Source organism: Aulostomus chinensis, chromosome 6 (genome assembly GCF_037954235.1).
Source record: "Aulostomus chinensis isolate RoL2024-O1b breed Wild chromosome 6, RoL_Achi_v1.0, whole genome shotgun sequence".
NCBI lineage: Eukaryota > Metazoa > Chordata > Actinopteri > Syngnathiformes > Aulostomidae > Aulostomus > Aulostomus chinensis.
In genome coordinates, this window is record NC_141325.1 from 9,155,717 (window position 1) to 9,172,169 (window position 16,453).

Sequence of the window (16,453 nt, forward strand, 5' to 3'; positions counted from 1 at the left end):
GATTTTTACCAGATTTTGTTCTAGTTGCAGCCTTCTACTGTATTTTTAAAGGCAAAAGTAAACTGATTACATTATAGCTATTGCCAGAAGTGAAAACAGAAAAATACATTTAAAAAAAAAACATTATTGGCCAGCAACATTTCTACATTCACCTTTATTTCAGCAGACAAAAGAGACATCTTTTTATAATGAAACATTTATCACTTTGTCAGATGCTGCAAAATTGGAAATTAATAATGTATTATTATAATGAATGCCAATGCATAATTATTGTGTGCTTTATTCACCAACAACAATATTTGAGTTTTATAAAGATACGTGAGTGCACCAAAATACGGAAAGATAAATCTTTTCAGGGTTCTCATCCTAGAGCCACACAAAACAGAGGCATGGAAATAATTTGGTCCATTCTTGGATATTATAATCACATGACTTACACACATATATAAATGTACATTATGTAAACATATGCATGGCAATGTCACTAAAATGTCAGAAAAAATTGTACAATTTGATGTGAATTATTGTCATGATAAAGTGTCAAAGCTGGTTATTGCTCCTGTGTGAACTGGCTAATGGCGAAGCAGTGATGCAGCAAAGCAGCGGTGCAGCAAAGCAGCAGCGGCATACTGACCTGACGACAACATGTTCTGTCCTGTTCCATGTACATCCAAGCTGATGTCCAGCACGTCATCGTCAGCATGTTGAGCAGCTCCAGGTGGCTAGGTCTCTTACAGGGCTCCAGTCCTAGTTTGGCTAACTTGTCAACGACCTCTGTGTGGTCATTCCAGCAACCTGTGGGGACGTCAATCAGAAGGTCTCAAAACAGACTCACCAAGGCTAGGTCCCTTGACTCAGAAAGCAGCGGGTCATGGAGCTTGTCCCATCACTGGCTCAACAAACACCATAGGCCTCAACAATGCCAGAGCTGCCGGTAAAACACACTGGACCCAGTTAAGGCATTCCTAGCGTGGACAATCCCCAGACAACAGAGGACATGCTTCATGTTGGTCCTTCTCATGCAAGGAGAAACCGCACCCCTGAGGACAGGAGTGACCTGTAGACCACTTCTTAGCTAGCATAGGTGGGGTGCTCATCCCGAAACGCAAAGCTGTTTGAGGAGGTAAACTCTAAATTACCTAAAAAAACAAAACAGAGCTATCCAAGCTGCAGCCAGCTAGGCTGTCTTGGTAGAGGTGTTCTCAGCGAGGTGAAGAGTGTAAGAACTGAGGAAAGACTGCGGTCACCTATGTTCATCATCACCACAGGTCATTTGCCTTTTGAGACGTAAATAGAGACGTCCTCCGTCAGCCACGCAAGAGCTTGATTTCCCATGCTGCATGTGTTGTACTGAGTGAATCGTTCAACAGGGAACCAGATAGTTTTGTTTTTAATCCAACTTGATGGTGAGAACATAGAACAAATTTGTAAATTGCAATAGTAAAGTAAAGATTTGTTGTTCCAGGAGATTAAATACTATGAAAATAGTTAGTTACATTATATTTGTGTCAATAATCCCTCCTAAATTCTACACACTGGACCTTTTAAAAGTTTTCAATCCTCAGAAGTTATCCACCCTCAACTTTATAGCTATTTCTGAAATAATCGTCCATGACTCCTGCTGATAAGACAGTTGTTAAGTGCATTGTAAAAGCTACATTTTAGAAACCATTAACACACCTTGGAAATTTAGTTTCATGATATTTCTGCAACCACAGCAGCACTCATTCAGTCGAGCGTCCTCCTAAGTATTAAAATGATTCCAGGAGACATTTGTTGTCTGCCGATGTGAATGTGAGTGTTGCAGTTTAAACTGGTTGGTCAGACGGGCCTAGTAGTTTGAAGTCTTGACTGTTTCAGAAAAATCGCGACAAAAAATGTAAATAATCTAGATTGAAATAAATATGAGGTCTATGTACCAGAGCTAATTCGTAAACTGTTTATGTGCAGCCAGGGCTTGTTCTCCACTTTGTCATCACCAAAATCATCCTCATTTTTCTAACAATTTATACGAGATATACTTTGTCTCTGTGGTAATTGTCAGGCGAGGCCGCGCACATGCTCATGTTACACTTTTGGAGCCATTGGTATCTTTCTGACATCTCTCCTTTATTTAAAATAGCCTAAATATTACAGAGCTGGTTGACAGGTTACCTAACGGTTACTGTGAGATTTCAGGGTGCTATATTATTTCAGAAGGCTACTGTACACCAGATGACTTGCGACTCATCTTTAACTTGTGTAGGAGGTTCAAATTATCACAGCGTTATCTGTTTCTGTATGTAGGGAGGCAACGTTGATCTTGTCCTTCTATTCCTCGGGTAATTGAAGCGATTCGTAGACAGGTGATGTCGTTCTTTTGTCAGTATGTAAAGCATGCGTGCATGTTTGTGTGTGTACATATTTGTATTTCAATTTAGCAATGAAAGTAGAGGAAAAGGGCTTAAATCACATAATACAAATGCCAAAGGTTTTTAATTTCAGCTCCACAATTTTGTCTGATGTTGTTTGGCTGGAGCATCACCATTAAGGTGTGTGCTTTTGGACAACAGTCAAAGGGTGTTTCTGTGATGCCAAAGCCAATTCAAAATAAAACAAGCTTTCAAAATTGGCCAGTGATTTTAATAATGTGGTATATGGCAGATTAATACCATTTTTTGGCACATTTCAACTGTAATTTGGGAAATAGTGATATTCGTCAACGCTCCATTGCAGTACACTACAGGTCATCATAAGCATGCTGGCATTGCAAGTGCGTTAATAATCAACTTATTCCGCAGGGGCCATCTTAAAGACCCAGGAGATTTTACACAGCAGGTTACACGATTGTGCAGTTTTCTCATTGCACAATATTTACAACCATCTTGGCAACTGAATGTATTTTTGCTATGAACACATATATCTACACTTATTTATTCTTTGTTCTCTGTTGAGAAATGTTGGCTTTTTTCATGTTGAAAATAAAACAATAACAGTTGTAACAGTCACCCTAAAATGCTGAACACTGTCGTAAGCTTTCGACAGTCACCTGAAATCTTAGGTTAACTTTTTCTCTTTAATTAGTAGCAAAAAAGAAACTGTTGATTGGATCCTAAAATGTAGTGATATACCAGGAAAGTGGCAATGTTTTGACTTCCCATTTATACCACAAATTATAGTGGATTGCACTTCGCAGGCAAAAAAAGAGAGAAGTCTTGAATGATTTTCATTTCTCACAATATCAGGAAATATATAATTTGTTAAACAAATTGAAGAAACAAACATGCTGACATTATAAACACTATAATAAATTACCATTACCCTCATGTTTTCTCAAAAAAGTTAACAAATTGAATAATTTCTGCTAACAAGGCCAATGTAATTCATCTCCATACCCTTTTCAACCTGCTGCTGATTGAAAGCCGGGAAGTTGCTTCAACCTTTATACAAAATCACATAAAGTGGATGCACTCCAATGGTTTTGATCAGATTTCACCCCACTGAGGCCATTCCAATCACATTAGAAATAAATTTGCATAGCCCACTTTTCTTCCGCAACATTTTCCATTCTATTGAGCATTGAAAAATTGGTTGGAACGACACCTAACGGGTGATGTAATGCATATTGGACTGTTTTTTTTTCTTCAGCAAATAGAATCAAGTTTCTGATTTAAGATTTGATGGTTGGTCCCATTTTTTGAATGCTTTTTTGTTGGTGAGGAACGAGCAAGGCTGCCAGCAATGGATTTGGCTTGGGACAACTGGCTGCATATTTTATATTGTAGGTCATCACATTGAGGTCATATGAACCCGTCCAGACCCTCGGCACTAAACTTTATTTGGATTTTTTAAAGTAGTGAACTAGTTTTCGCTTAATTATCCTCTCTCTCTCTCTCTCTCTCTCTGTTCACCCTCTTCTGTATCTCTTTTTATACACTTACTGTTGTCTTTTCTGACGTGTAAACCGACCCCAAAAAGTCATGCGCACCTCATACATGGAATTACTCATGAGCCTCATCTGAAAATGAGAAACACAATCACTCTCAAACATGCAATGTCACGCATGCACACAGGGCACAAGAACACACTTTGCTGTTGTAGCCAGACAGCTAATTTAGAAAAGCCTTCAGTCCTATCTGAGTGAGATTAATTTTAGAGGCTGACTAATTTAGCAATTGTCACAACATATTAGTGTTTTTCAGTCTTCATCTCTAATCTCATGTTAGTATTACTACTTGTTCTATGCGTGAGTGTTGTCTAGAAATCAGGGCCATTGAGTTAAGGTAAATATTGTTGTTTTAAGGCCACTCGTGTTTATGACGTTTCAATTCCAGTCAAGTCAAATGTGTAATCCCACAAAAAGGGTATTTGATGCAGACAAGGTCTTGAAACCCTTTGAAATATAATTGATCAGACAGAACACAGAGGAAACACTACACAACATCGCTGCATGAGGAGATGGAAATGATCCAAATTCCAGTGTCTTATGTGTCAGAAACATGTATCTTTAGGAAGAAGCTCAAACGCCCCATGCCGGGGGGGGGGGGGGGGGGGGGTCTTGACTGGGTCTTCTGTATAAAATTACCATTAACCTTTTTTTTTTAACTTGCAAAGACTCACAACTTGTAAAAGCAACAGAACGAAGGAGAGGCAGAGGAGTTGGAGCAGGCAGTCGTCCCCCTGCACTGCCGTCTTTATTTGAATGATCGTGCACGCGTTTCCTTGATAAAACAACCCCCCCCCAACTACTATCTCTCCTCCCCATTTTCTCAAAGGTTGACAGACAGCAAAGAGAGCGATGACACCAAATTTTTCAGAACATCCAAGTGTGGAAAAAAAGGGAGTCTCAAAAAGTCCCTCCACACCTGACCTCCTCAGCACAGACAGGTTCTGTAATCAAAACCATTATCATCTCTCTGTCTCTCTCTCTGTCTCTGTCGCTGTCTCTCTCTCTCTATCCCCTTCTCTCTCTCCCTTTTGTCAGTGGATTCAGTCTATCAATATTTCATCTTGTGGGATTTTTTGGTATGGATACTCCTCTAACGTCAATTTCAAACAGAGGTCGTGTGAGGTTGACCTCAGAGGTTGTTATTTTTTTAGAATAACTTTTTTATTTTTAAGATAATTAATCCTTGAGGGAAAATTTGACTCAGCATTGGGTAAAATGCACCCGGGAGCAGCTGGAGCCTCGTACAAGTACAGCCGTGAATTTTTAGGGAAGTGGGGTTGGTGGCTTTTACTCCTTCACTTCCTCGCCCAAATATTTTCTTGCTGGTCTCTGAGAATGAACTGGTGACCAGTTGGTACTAAATATGCTTCTTTAATAACTTTTATCTTTAATTTTACCCCCCCCCCATTGTATTTACTCATATGAGACTAAAGTTTTTTTTTTTTCTTGACTGAGCTGGCCGTTGCACAGCCACCCGTCCCATGAAAACAATAAGTTAGACACACATTGAGGAAATGTCACCAAATTTGGTACTTGGACTCAAGGATGAACTGATAAGATTTCGATGGTCACATTTAAAGGCCACTGTCTACCCAGAACACACGGTTTGGGCTAGAAATCAACTATTCCTTCAAGAATTATGACAAAGGTTCAAATGATTGCCTAACAGCATAATGATGATGCCGTTATGTTGTATCCAAAAAATAAAAGGTCAACTTGAACGTGACATAATAATGTTCTAAAAAAAAAAAAAAAAAAAAAAATTCTGACCTTCAGAGTCATCTCAGTAATGCCTTGGAGCAATAATAATGAGTTCGAAGTTGTCGCCCACAACAAAAACAAAACGCTGCAGTCACATCAGGTGTTATGTTTTACAGGACAACACCTACAGTGGCATTCCTTCTGTAACGGACAATGTCAGCAAAATAGATCCATTAAAAACAATCTGGTAAACACATCGGAGATTGTCGGTGTATTGGACCTTCTAATTTCCTGGATTTGTGAGTCTTGGCAACAGATCAGAAGAGTAGATTGAGTTTATTTTGATAACTGAGACAATTAATCGTCAAGTCAAGTTCATTCCGCAATGAAAATCTACATGAGACCTAACATGGATTATTGACGGCGTTTAATATTTACATGATGTTGCCAGAATCATCCAATTCCTTGAAAACACTTGAATTGATAGTATGTAGCCAGTTGATCAGTTTCCTTCATGCATCCTTCATGCTGGCTGTTTACTTTCATCATTCTAGTCATGTACAGTATGAGTAGAGTGTATGTACTTTAGTGCAACTTTTGTGCCACTGAGGAAAATTCTCAGGCTATGTGTGCATGTCTGTGTGTGTGTGTGTGTGTGTGTGGGGGGGGGGCTTTAAAAGGGTCATTTAGAGGGCGGTGTTGAAGTTATATGGTTCCCTGTAGTCTCCCTCTGACTCTCTGTCCTTCAGCTAGATGGCTCCCCATGGTTTCAGACCATCATGGTCAGCCTCAGGCCCTCTCTGTCCTCTCCAGCTCTCCATCTCTGCTCTTTTCCTGTCCCCCTTTCTTTCTTATATTTTGCCCCCTCATTTTCCTCACGTTTCTTTCTCTCCCCTGGCTTATGTTCTTGAAGAGCGAACGACTGTCCCTCCATCTGTCATTTGTCCTCTCCATCTTGTCTGTCTTCCTTTCTGTTCATTCTCCCTTTTTTGTCCCTCCTTGTCACAGTCTCACTCTGTTAACATTTCAGCTACCTGTCCATTCAGTAATTGACTTGAATATTTTAATGATAATTGCTTGTTCTGGACTCCTGCCTCATTTCTTATGTTCGACCTCCCCGTGAGCCAGTGTGAAGCCTGAGATCCTCCGGCAGCTTCGTATTGGCTGTTCCACAGTTCAGCCGCAGTCAAAGGATGACAGGACTTTGAACCCCGATGGTGAAAATCAATTTGGCAGAATGAAATTATTGGCTGTTTTCTTAAAAAAAAGAAGAAAAAAGAAAATAAAAAGAATACAACATAACTTATCCTAAATGATTGTACTGCAGTGTTTCAGCTACACTGACAAAATCACTGCATAATCACTGCATAACTATATCACACAGAGTCATCACATTTAATGACATACACTTTTGAGTGATTTATATTAAGTTCTTTATATTAGCACTGCTGTTCTCCTCCCTAAGGATTTACCAATAGCCATGCTGAAAGGGTCGTTGTTGGCCAGATGCGTGATGTTTTCAGGTTTTTTCTGACCGTCTGTATGGCTGTTTGTCCATCCGTCCCATTTTCAGTCATGAAATATCTCCGGAACACCTGAAGGGAATTTATTTTAATTTTGTAGAGAAGTCCACTTTGACTCAAGGATGAATTGAAAAGATTTTGCCGGTCAAAAGTCACTGTGAGCTCACATCTGTCCTATCCTCATAAATGTAGTACCTAAAGGTTACCTGGAGGATTTTTATTACATATGGCACAAACATTCAATATACAAAACTGTATAGCAGACTGTATTGTCAGATATTATGTGTGTACATGTCTGTCTTCTCTATAACTTAGTTGTTATTAAGTCTCCCTTTTGTGGTTTTCATCATCCATCCATCGTCATCTTCCGCTTATTCCTACACATTAAGGGTCCCAGCGTCAACGGGCGAGAGGCGGGGTTCACCCTGGACAGGTTGCCAGTCCATCGCAGGGCCAACATAGAGAGACGAACAACCATTCACACTCACATTCATACCTAAGGTCAATTTAGAGTATTCAATCAGCCTCGTCCCCAATTGCATGTTTTTGGATGGTGGGAAGAAGCCGGAGTACCCAGAGAGAACCCATGCAGACACGGGGAGAACATGGAGACTCCACACAGAAAGATCCTGTGCCCGAGCCGGGACTCGAACCCGGAACCTTCTTGCTGTGAGGCCACAGTGCTAACCACTGCACCACCGTGCAGCCTGGTTTTCATCATAACTAATAATAATAATCTTTCGCCCTTCACACGCATCTTTCAATGAGCACTAATGCAATCATACAACATGGACTTAACCTTCTTCCACATCAACAGATAAACATTGCCATCAGTAAATGTCATCTTATTTGCAGAGAGGCCGATGGCAAGTAAAGTGTGGAGAATAATTGGAAGTCAAGAAGAGTATCAGCCAATACTGATATATAGCCGGTAATCGGTGCATCCCTCCTCCTTCTCCTCCTCCTTGTGTCTTGTCTCTGTTGCTTCTGTCTTTCCTCCCCACAGTTATGTCCCTTGACAAGGTCAAATTAAAGTGCTGTGATCTGAGGTGCCGCCACAGGACACACCAAGTTTATCACAGAGACGTCGAGAGAAGAGCAGATCACAGTCCTGCGGCATGCACCACATGACAACTTTATTACATGCACGCATATATGCGGCTGCGCGTGCACACACACACACACACACACACACACACACACACACACACACACACACACACACGAATAAGACCAGTTGAAAACAGTCTCATAAATGCACATAAAGTACGTAAAGCAATTACATTTATGGAAACAGCCTGACAAAACACATAAACACGCACCTTTGTATGCTGTTATTCTGTGTGTGTGTGTGTGTGTGTGTGTGTGTGTGTGTGTGTGTGTGTGTGTGTGTGTGTGTGTGTGTGTGTGTGTGTGTTGCTTTAACAAGGTGAATCACTGCAGTATTCTTAGTAATGTTTAACATGTCCTGTGTCCGTAGGATCCTGGCAAAGAGGACGCCTTTCTGCTACAGCTGAAAGAGAAAGACGAGCTGATTCTCCGACTCCAGAGTGAACTGGTACGAATCCATCACTAAATATTCATAATCAGAGGCAGGTATGAGATCTGGAGTGTGTTACTAATAACAGTGAGTGAAATTATCATCCTCTCTGTGACGCTCTGTTCAGCCATTTCTGTGAGAGAATTCTCGGAGCAGACATAATCATGGCTGACCTACGTAATTTCATTTAGTGAGACAAGCCATTTGTAGTATCAGAAATTAAGAATCTACTGTTTATACGTCTAACTTTAGTTAACTGTTTCCAAGTCTGCTTTTCTAAACTTTGTACTGAATAATTAAAAAGGCTCGGACAAGTAATTGACTTTGAAGCATTAATCATTTCATTCGCCTTTAAGCACGAAAATAAGAATTTTCATCTTAAATTTTAGAGCAGTTAAATAGCATTTTCAAAGAAAGTTTCACTTTTGGTATTGAATTAGCAAATGTACTGCACTCTTCAACGTTGCTCTGTTATATAAGAATCGCTCCCAGCAGAGGGCAGAGTGACAGGTGAGACTGACCACAGAAGTAGAGGGGAAATGAATGTGAGAATGGTTTGGGAGTTGGCTTGCAGTCACACCATCAATATCACATGGCGTGGCACCAGGAAGCCCATCTTTGCTGTCTTTGTTAATGTAAACTGCTTGTTCCTGCCAGCTTAACGCAATAGCAGAGTTATTGGGGGATGAATCCAGCCAAGAGAGAAGTATAATTTTTATGAAAATTGCCTCTGTAGACAGGGAAAGGAAGCATATAGAGTCATTTCCACAGCTGGACATTTGAGATTAAATATTTTTTTTGGTAAATTATTATATACTGGTGAAATGTAGAGATGCAAATGCAACATCTATTGAGTTTTCTCCACAAATGTGGAAGCTCCGCTGTTGGCCCCTCGGCAAAATAGGTCCATACAGCAACACTGTTGTCAGCATTTGTCACCTACTGTACATGCCTGTAATTTGTCACCTGTTCCATCACAGCTCCGTAATGGAGACATTATACCAGGCTGTAGCAGAGTAATGTGCCCGTGTTATGGCAGCAGTGTGAGAGATGCCACTCCAACCCACTGACTTGAGTCTCATTTGGCACGTGTTTCTTCTGATCACTCTCTGGCACTCGCACTTTGTTTTCTCACTCTTCCTCTTCGCTCCTCTTGCTCTCATTGGTCTCTCCTTCTCCTTTCAGCGACTGATCTCTTCCCCTCTTTTATTTCTGTGGGAGCCTGTTTTCAGTCATAAGTACACTTAATGCAGAGCTAATACCCAGGCTGAGCACATCTGTATCCAGATTTACCTCGGGCCAAATGGACACATTAAATGGCTACTTAGGCAGCTACAGAGGATTCTTGCTAACAATTGAGTCTGTTCAGAGTGGAGCTTTCCTCTACTGTCATAACCACTCAAAGAAGGTGCCATTAAGTTGAGTTTTACTATTAGCTTTTTTTCTAAGACATACATGTCTTTAGGGCCATAATTCTCAATCTAGGGTATTTGGAACCTGTTAAGTTATATGTAATTTTCATCTATTGACTCAAGATTATTAAATGTTTATAGTAATGTGAAAACATCAGTATGTGGTTATTAGTTTTTTGCAACATCCCTTAGCAGAGATATTGATTCTGGCTGCTGTGACTGACATCCCAGGAATTTAAAATAACACTGAAGGGTTAACATGAACTTTGAAAAACATACAGGAATATGTGAATGCCACCCAGCCTGTCAAGAAGTCAGGTGCATGTCGTATTTCTAATGTTGGAATTGTTTTTGGAGTGATGGAATGCAGAGGTGCTCGGAGACATTAGACCTTGCACAAGTGAACAATTCAGAGAGAAGTGCTCTGAAAATGAGGTTGCGGGTGCTTTCAGATCATCTCATCTTGTGGATTCAGGCCCTCAAGTCTCCAAGTCGTTACAGTCTCTTCTATCCACCTTTTGTCCTGCTCTTTGATTCTCCTTCCTCTCTCTTGTCTCTTTCTTCCCTCTTTTTTTTCTCTCAAATCACTACCTGGGGAAACCACCAAATGGCTCCTCTTCCCAGATGGATCCATCAGTCTTTAGAACGTGCAGTCACTTGTATATGCACAAACACACGGATCTCAGACAAGTGTGTGTGTGTGTGTGTGTGTGTGTGTGTGTGTGTGTGTGTGTGTGTGTGTATTCATTAGTTTGGTGCTGCTCTGACAGGACCATCGCCACCAACTGCTTTTAATTTCCAAGAAAATGCTGCATATGTGCTTTTTTTGTGAAAAATTCTGCACCAATCTATTTCTTTATATATTGTTGTATTTTCTTTGGTGCATTTGGTTGAGAGTGTAGTGTCTGTGAGATAGAGAGAAGTGGAATCTGGTCTTCCGCAGCTAAGTTGAAGTGCAGCACTTTTAAAGGAAAGGGCAGCTCCTAGCCAAAGCGCTCCTCTCTCTGCCCTCGTCTGTAAATCTGCCAGTGAAAACCTATTAATTATCTCCTACAAGGACCTGCTAGCTGGCTAGCCATCACTAGCTGTCACTTTTTATGAGTTTTCTCCCCTCTCTACTGATGCATTTTGTTAAAGGGCTATGCTCCGACTGCAACATTTAGCTTTGGAAATCCTCTCTTGCTTTTCATGCAAGAAACAAAATCAGTTTTTAACTCCATCTGTCAGCTCACTTCTGCGAGATTTTGGTTTAAGCGGTATAACACAAAGTATCTGTCTTTCATTCGTCGAGTGTCTTCTTACCAGAAACCTGTGCTTGCACCTTGTCCTAATTTGGCTGATAAATTTTAATCAAGGTTAATGAATTTCTCAATATTTCATGGCTGCTGCAACTTCCAGCCCCTTCTGTTCTTACCCGTGAACAGTGTAGGGCAAGCATGTCAGAATGATAAGTTACAATGTAATAAAAAGTTCCCTGTGGAAATAGAGCTGGGTTCCTCTCATTCAGATGACTCGCAGCCTCCCTTTTCAAAATAGTCACACAGAGGCAACATGGTAGTTTTCAAGCTCCTGGTCAAGGTAAAAGGGCTGTATTTTGAAGGAAAGGGGTGAACGCTTTTCTCTCTGCGTCTCAGTCTGTAAATCTGCCAGTGGAAACCTATTAATTATCCCCTAGAAGGACCTTCTAGGGCTGGCCAACACTTGCTGCCTCTTTTATGAATTTATCTTCACTGCTGCACTTTGTGCGGGGCCTCTGCTCTAATATTCGCCTGTAGAAAAGTTCCCCAGCAATTCAGCCCAGTTTTATGACCTCTTGGATTTCCAGGAGAGGCATCAGAAAAGGATTAATGTTTGTGGAGGTTATTTAGAGTTGCAGGTTAGGCTTAGTGTTGTCAGTCGAGGTAAGGGATAGGTCTGCCGGGAAAGAATTTAGCTGTTCTAATTTATCTGTATTTGATGTTCCTTTTTTCCCCCTCTTTTGGACATGGCTGATTGTGTGTGTTTTGTTTGCAGGAGAGTGCCAAAGCTGCCCTGAAGATGAAAGACTGCCAAATGACTGACCGTACAACACAGACGGAACACATGGGGCCAGAGGTGAGATTACACATCGCTAAATGAGGCTCGGTTTGACAAAAATCTTCCCCTCATGCTCCTTCTCACTTTATTCTCCTACCTTTTCCAGCCAGTCTTTTAAAACACCTTTTACGCTGAGCCACAGAAGCTATCTCTCTACCTACCTGTCTTCCCCCTTTCTTTGCCATCACCTTAACAGCATCTTTTCACGATGAGCTAAAGCTCCAATCCATCATACTCATTCTAAAGATGCTGTACTGCAGTGACATTCATGTTGTAGTCCACTCCCTGCTCCTCCCTCCCTTCCACCTATTCCCACGGTGCTCCAGGAGGGTGCTGTGCTGCTTCTTACCTGCCTTCCTAATGCCCTTACTTGGCATGGCCTCTTTGGCTTCACCAGGGGCTGACAGTATGGGAACACTGCAGATGTAATGGATGACTGTCTAAAAATGTCTGCCTGTAATGAAAAGAGGAGCTGATTTTTAGGGTCAGTTTCTCTGTTTCTCTTCTTTTTCTTCTTCTTTGTCATCGACTGTTGTGCTCAGATAAAAACTGCCTGTGTGAGCAGCTGTGCATCACGCAGTGTCAGTCATTAACTGTTTATTTATTAGGTGTCTTTTGGAGTGTATTCTAGTCATTGAAAGAACGGGTGACTGAGAAACTGAAAATGCTAGACCCAAGACTTGGGCTGCAAAGTACCTTCAAGTAAACCATTTGCAGTTCTGATGTAAGAGGGTCAATCAGAGGATTCTGGTTTGGAGTGTTCTTGAGTAAGACACTGAACCTCTAGCTGGCCCTAATGCCTTTACCATCTCTCTCTCACTCTCTTTCTCTCTCTCATACCTCTCTCTCTCTGTATATATATATATATATATATATATATATATATATATATATATATATGCATTAGGACGTTGGCACCTTAAGTTGTGTATATGTGTGTGTGTAACAGTGTATGAATGTCTGTGTGAATGGGTGAATGGGTTGTAAGCGCTTTGTGTGGTTGGACTAGAAATGTGTTATATTAATGCAGTCCATTTATGTACCATCAGTGGCTCTGTGGGGGGGGGGGGGGGGGCTGTTACAGTAATGACCAATCTCTTTACCAACCATAACCTATTTAGAGTGTGACAGTGGAGTTGACAATCCTCAGGTGAGTTGCAGTGTTAGCACGTCTATGACATGAACATGGAACGTCATTTTTGACTGTCCTTATATTTTTCATGAAGCTTAATAACCTTTGCTTGTCCAGTTCATCTTGACAGTGTAAAACCCTGTCTGGCCACATAGACAACCTGATACTGACCAATTATTTCTGTTTTATTGTGGTTATTTTGCAAGAAACTCACGGTAATATATCATTAAAGCCTTTGCAGGAGATTGGTGTGTATGCACCCTTTCACTCGTGAGTCAATACAGATGTCACACATACGGAGGGCTGCAGGTATCGGAGGGAGTTATCAGGTGAATGGTTGGCTTTGTAGACCAAAGATTACACATTATAAACCCAAGACATCAATCTGTCAGATTAAGGTCCTGTCTGGTCAGAACCTAAAAGTGAATTAGTACAACATGCTTTATATATTTGAAAAGAAATAACATTTTAGAAGCAGTTGTGCTTCCACATACTAATGGCACAGAATCGGTGCAATGTGTGCTGTTTGCCGCATCCACACAGCTGCAGATGGAAAGGATTCTGATAAATCTTGACACCGAAAATTACAGTGTTTTAGTTTGCTTGTGACACTCCCCTACTGGGGCTGTGTTTCTTCTGCTGTGCAGGGTGACTCACTCAAACAGGTGCAGAAAAACAAAAACCGTTGTGTCTAAGAAAATGCTTGTGTCCCGGTTGTGATCACATTACGTTATAGTCCTAAATCTTATCATTTTACCATAACTGTCACTGTTATTGCTGTATCACTTTTTCATTTGTCCTGCATATAAAGTTTTTGCTCTCTTTCTCTCTCTCTCTCTCTCTCTCTCTCTCTCTCTCTCTCGCTCTCTCACACACACACACACACACACACACACACACACACACACACACACACACACAGACAAACTAATGCATTTTGTGTAATGGCCTTATGCTTCTGGAAGCTTATGCAGCCCAAGGTGTGGGTTTGTGTCTGCATTCTAAATGTATGTGTGGAAGTGTGTATGTCCAGACATTTGTCTACCTGTGCAATTATGTATGTATATTTGTTTGACGAAACAGCCATTAGTCCTGACCGTTGAAAGTAAAACATAAAGTAATGATAAAATGCTGTTGAAAGTGTCAGAGTAACTCAGTCAAATAGGTTGCATTTATGCCTCAGACAGTATAATTCACTCATTATAGTTGTTGTTTGTGTGTTTAATGTCTTGTCCGACCAATAATCGACACATTAGTACGGTGGCGCAATTAACCAAGGGCCCATTTAGCTTTATGTGATTATAGGTGTTTAATAGTTGTCTAGACATTTCCGAGTGGACAAAAAGAAAACTTGTCGAGGATTTACAGATTTTTAACGTTATTTACTTTTGGTTCTCATACGGTTTTTTGAATTCTGATGAATTTTGACCAGTTTAAATATTTCAGACTGTCACCTTGCTTTGGCTTACTAGACTTGTGAAAGTAATGCACTATATTGTCTCCAACAGAGCAATCAAGTTGAGTGAAAGTGACTCAGCAGTTACCATTTTGTCTTGTTATGGGTATTGTTTCTTCTGGCGTTGCACAGATTTTTGTGATGTGTCTCAGAGGAATCATGACACTGCCATGGACTATCATACAGAAAGTCACTCTATGATTCCCTCTTCTTCTCTTGAAGTCGATCCTAAAACTCCTTGAGCAGCTGGTCAGCTTCACAGTGACCTGAAATTCCTTAAACAGCAAGTCCAACTTCAGGAAGTCTGGCTAGTGCTGAGCCGTATGGCATTGCTGTCTGTTATAAGACCAGTACCTTACCATGTAGTCCTCCATATGCTCAGGCCCCTTGAGTAGATAGGCTCTTAATTAGAGGAGCAGCTGGCTGCCCGCTAGCAAGCTAGGCTAGCAGCGCAGGTGACTTAAATCAGCAGTAGCTTACAGCATGTGTGGCCTGATTTGAGCCCCCCTCCCCCTCCCCATGTGTGCGTGCCTGTGTAAATGAGGGGTGGGGGTGTGTGAGTGAGAGAAGGAGTGTACTGTATGCTGCGGCATGAAACAGGCCTATATAGGTTAGTTACCCCAGTGTATCCAGAACTGATGGCTAGCAACAGAAAGTGTGTCTACAAGTGGGGCAGCTATTTCTACTGTGCCTGCCACTTCAAGAGGTCGACCATCTTACTCACTCACTTCCTCTTCCTCACAGACTCTCCTTTCTGGAACATCCTCCTACTTTTCCATGTTCTGATGTCCTCCTCCTCCACCTGTTATTTTGCTTTCTTTCTTTTTGGTCACTGATCTCTGAGTTTGCAGAAGCTCGCTCATCTCCTCACCTCCAGGTTTCCATTGCTCCAGGAATCGGTTTTCCTGCCCTGGTTTTCCCACTGTTTGACACTTTGGCCCCCACAATGTTCCACAGAAATACAAGTTTAGGCCAGTTTACTTCAAAGTTAATACTTTATTCAATTTTACCGGGGCAACGGTTTCCTCCATATAATGAGTTTTGAAAAGGAAAGGTTATTGGATTTTTGAGCATCCTCAGATCCACTGTAGGCACTGAGTTGGTGTTCAGGTCCGTAATTGTTGCTGTCCTTTATTTCTGAAGCAGTGGTTGAATGGAAATGGACAACTACTGGGTGTTCCCTATTCCACACACAATAATGGACTTTCACCTTGAGTTTGCACACTTAAGTCACACATCCAAGAAGAAGAAAACCAAATATATTAACCTGATCAGGCCATTTGCATGATTACTTCCAAGAAAAACATAGCTGATTTTAATTTCTGATGTAAAGACGGATCACAACAGTAGAGGCAAGGTAATCTAAGGTAGATCTATCAGTGGGGAGTTCCTTTAGGCTATTTTTTAAATAATTTTGATGTTGTCTTTATACAAAAAACACAGAAGATTCAAAATTTAAAACATGTCTGACTGTCATCACTTATTCACCTAGTGGAGGGAAGGTAGCGCAGTTGTAAACGCTGTATACTTTGGTGCCAGTAATTTTGATAGAATTGATACAAAAGAGGTCTTAAAACACGTGAATAAAGGCGAGCCAGAGTATGAGACATCTCAAATGATATTCAGGAGCCTCGTCATGAGTTCTGCTCTGGAAGACTAGATATCCACCTAAAGCTGACAAGTGG

At 41.1% G+C, this 16,453-nt stretch overlaps 1 protein-coding gene across 1 annotated transcript in view; it reads left to right on the forward strand.

Moving 5' to 3' along the window:
• The window catches only part of ccser1 (coiled-coil serine-rich protein 1), a 112,383-nt gene that overhangs the window by 46,923 nt on the left and 49,007 nt on the right, over window positions 1-16,453 (forward strand). The window contains exons 9-10 of the mRNA XM_086206351.1: window positions 8,633-8,710; window positions 12,118-12,198. Coding sequence (XP_086062477.1) covers window positions 8,633-8,710; window positions 12,118-12,198 — 159 coding nt within the window. The remainder of the gene's footprint in view (window positions 1-8,632; window positions 8,711-12,117; window positions 12,199-16,453) is intronic.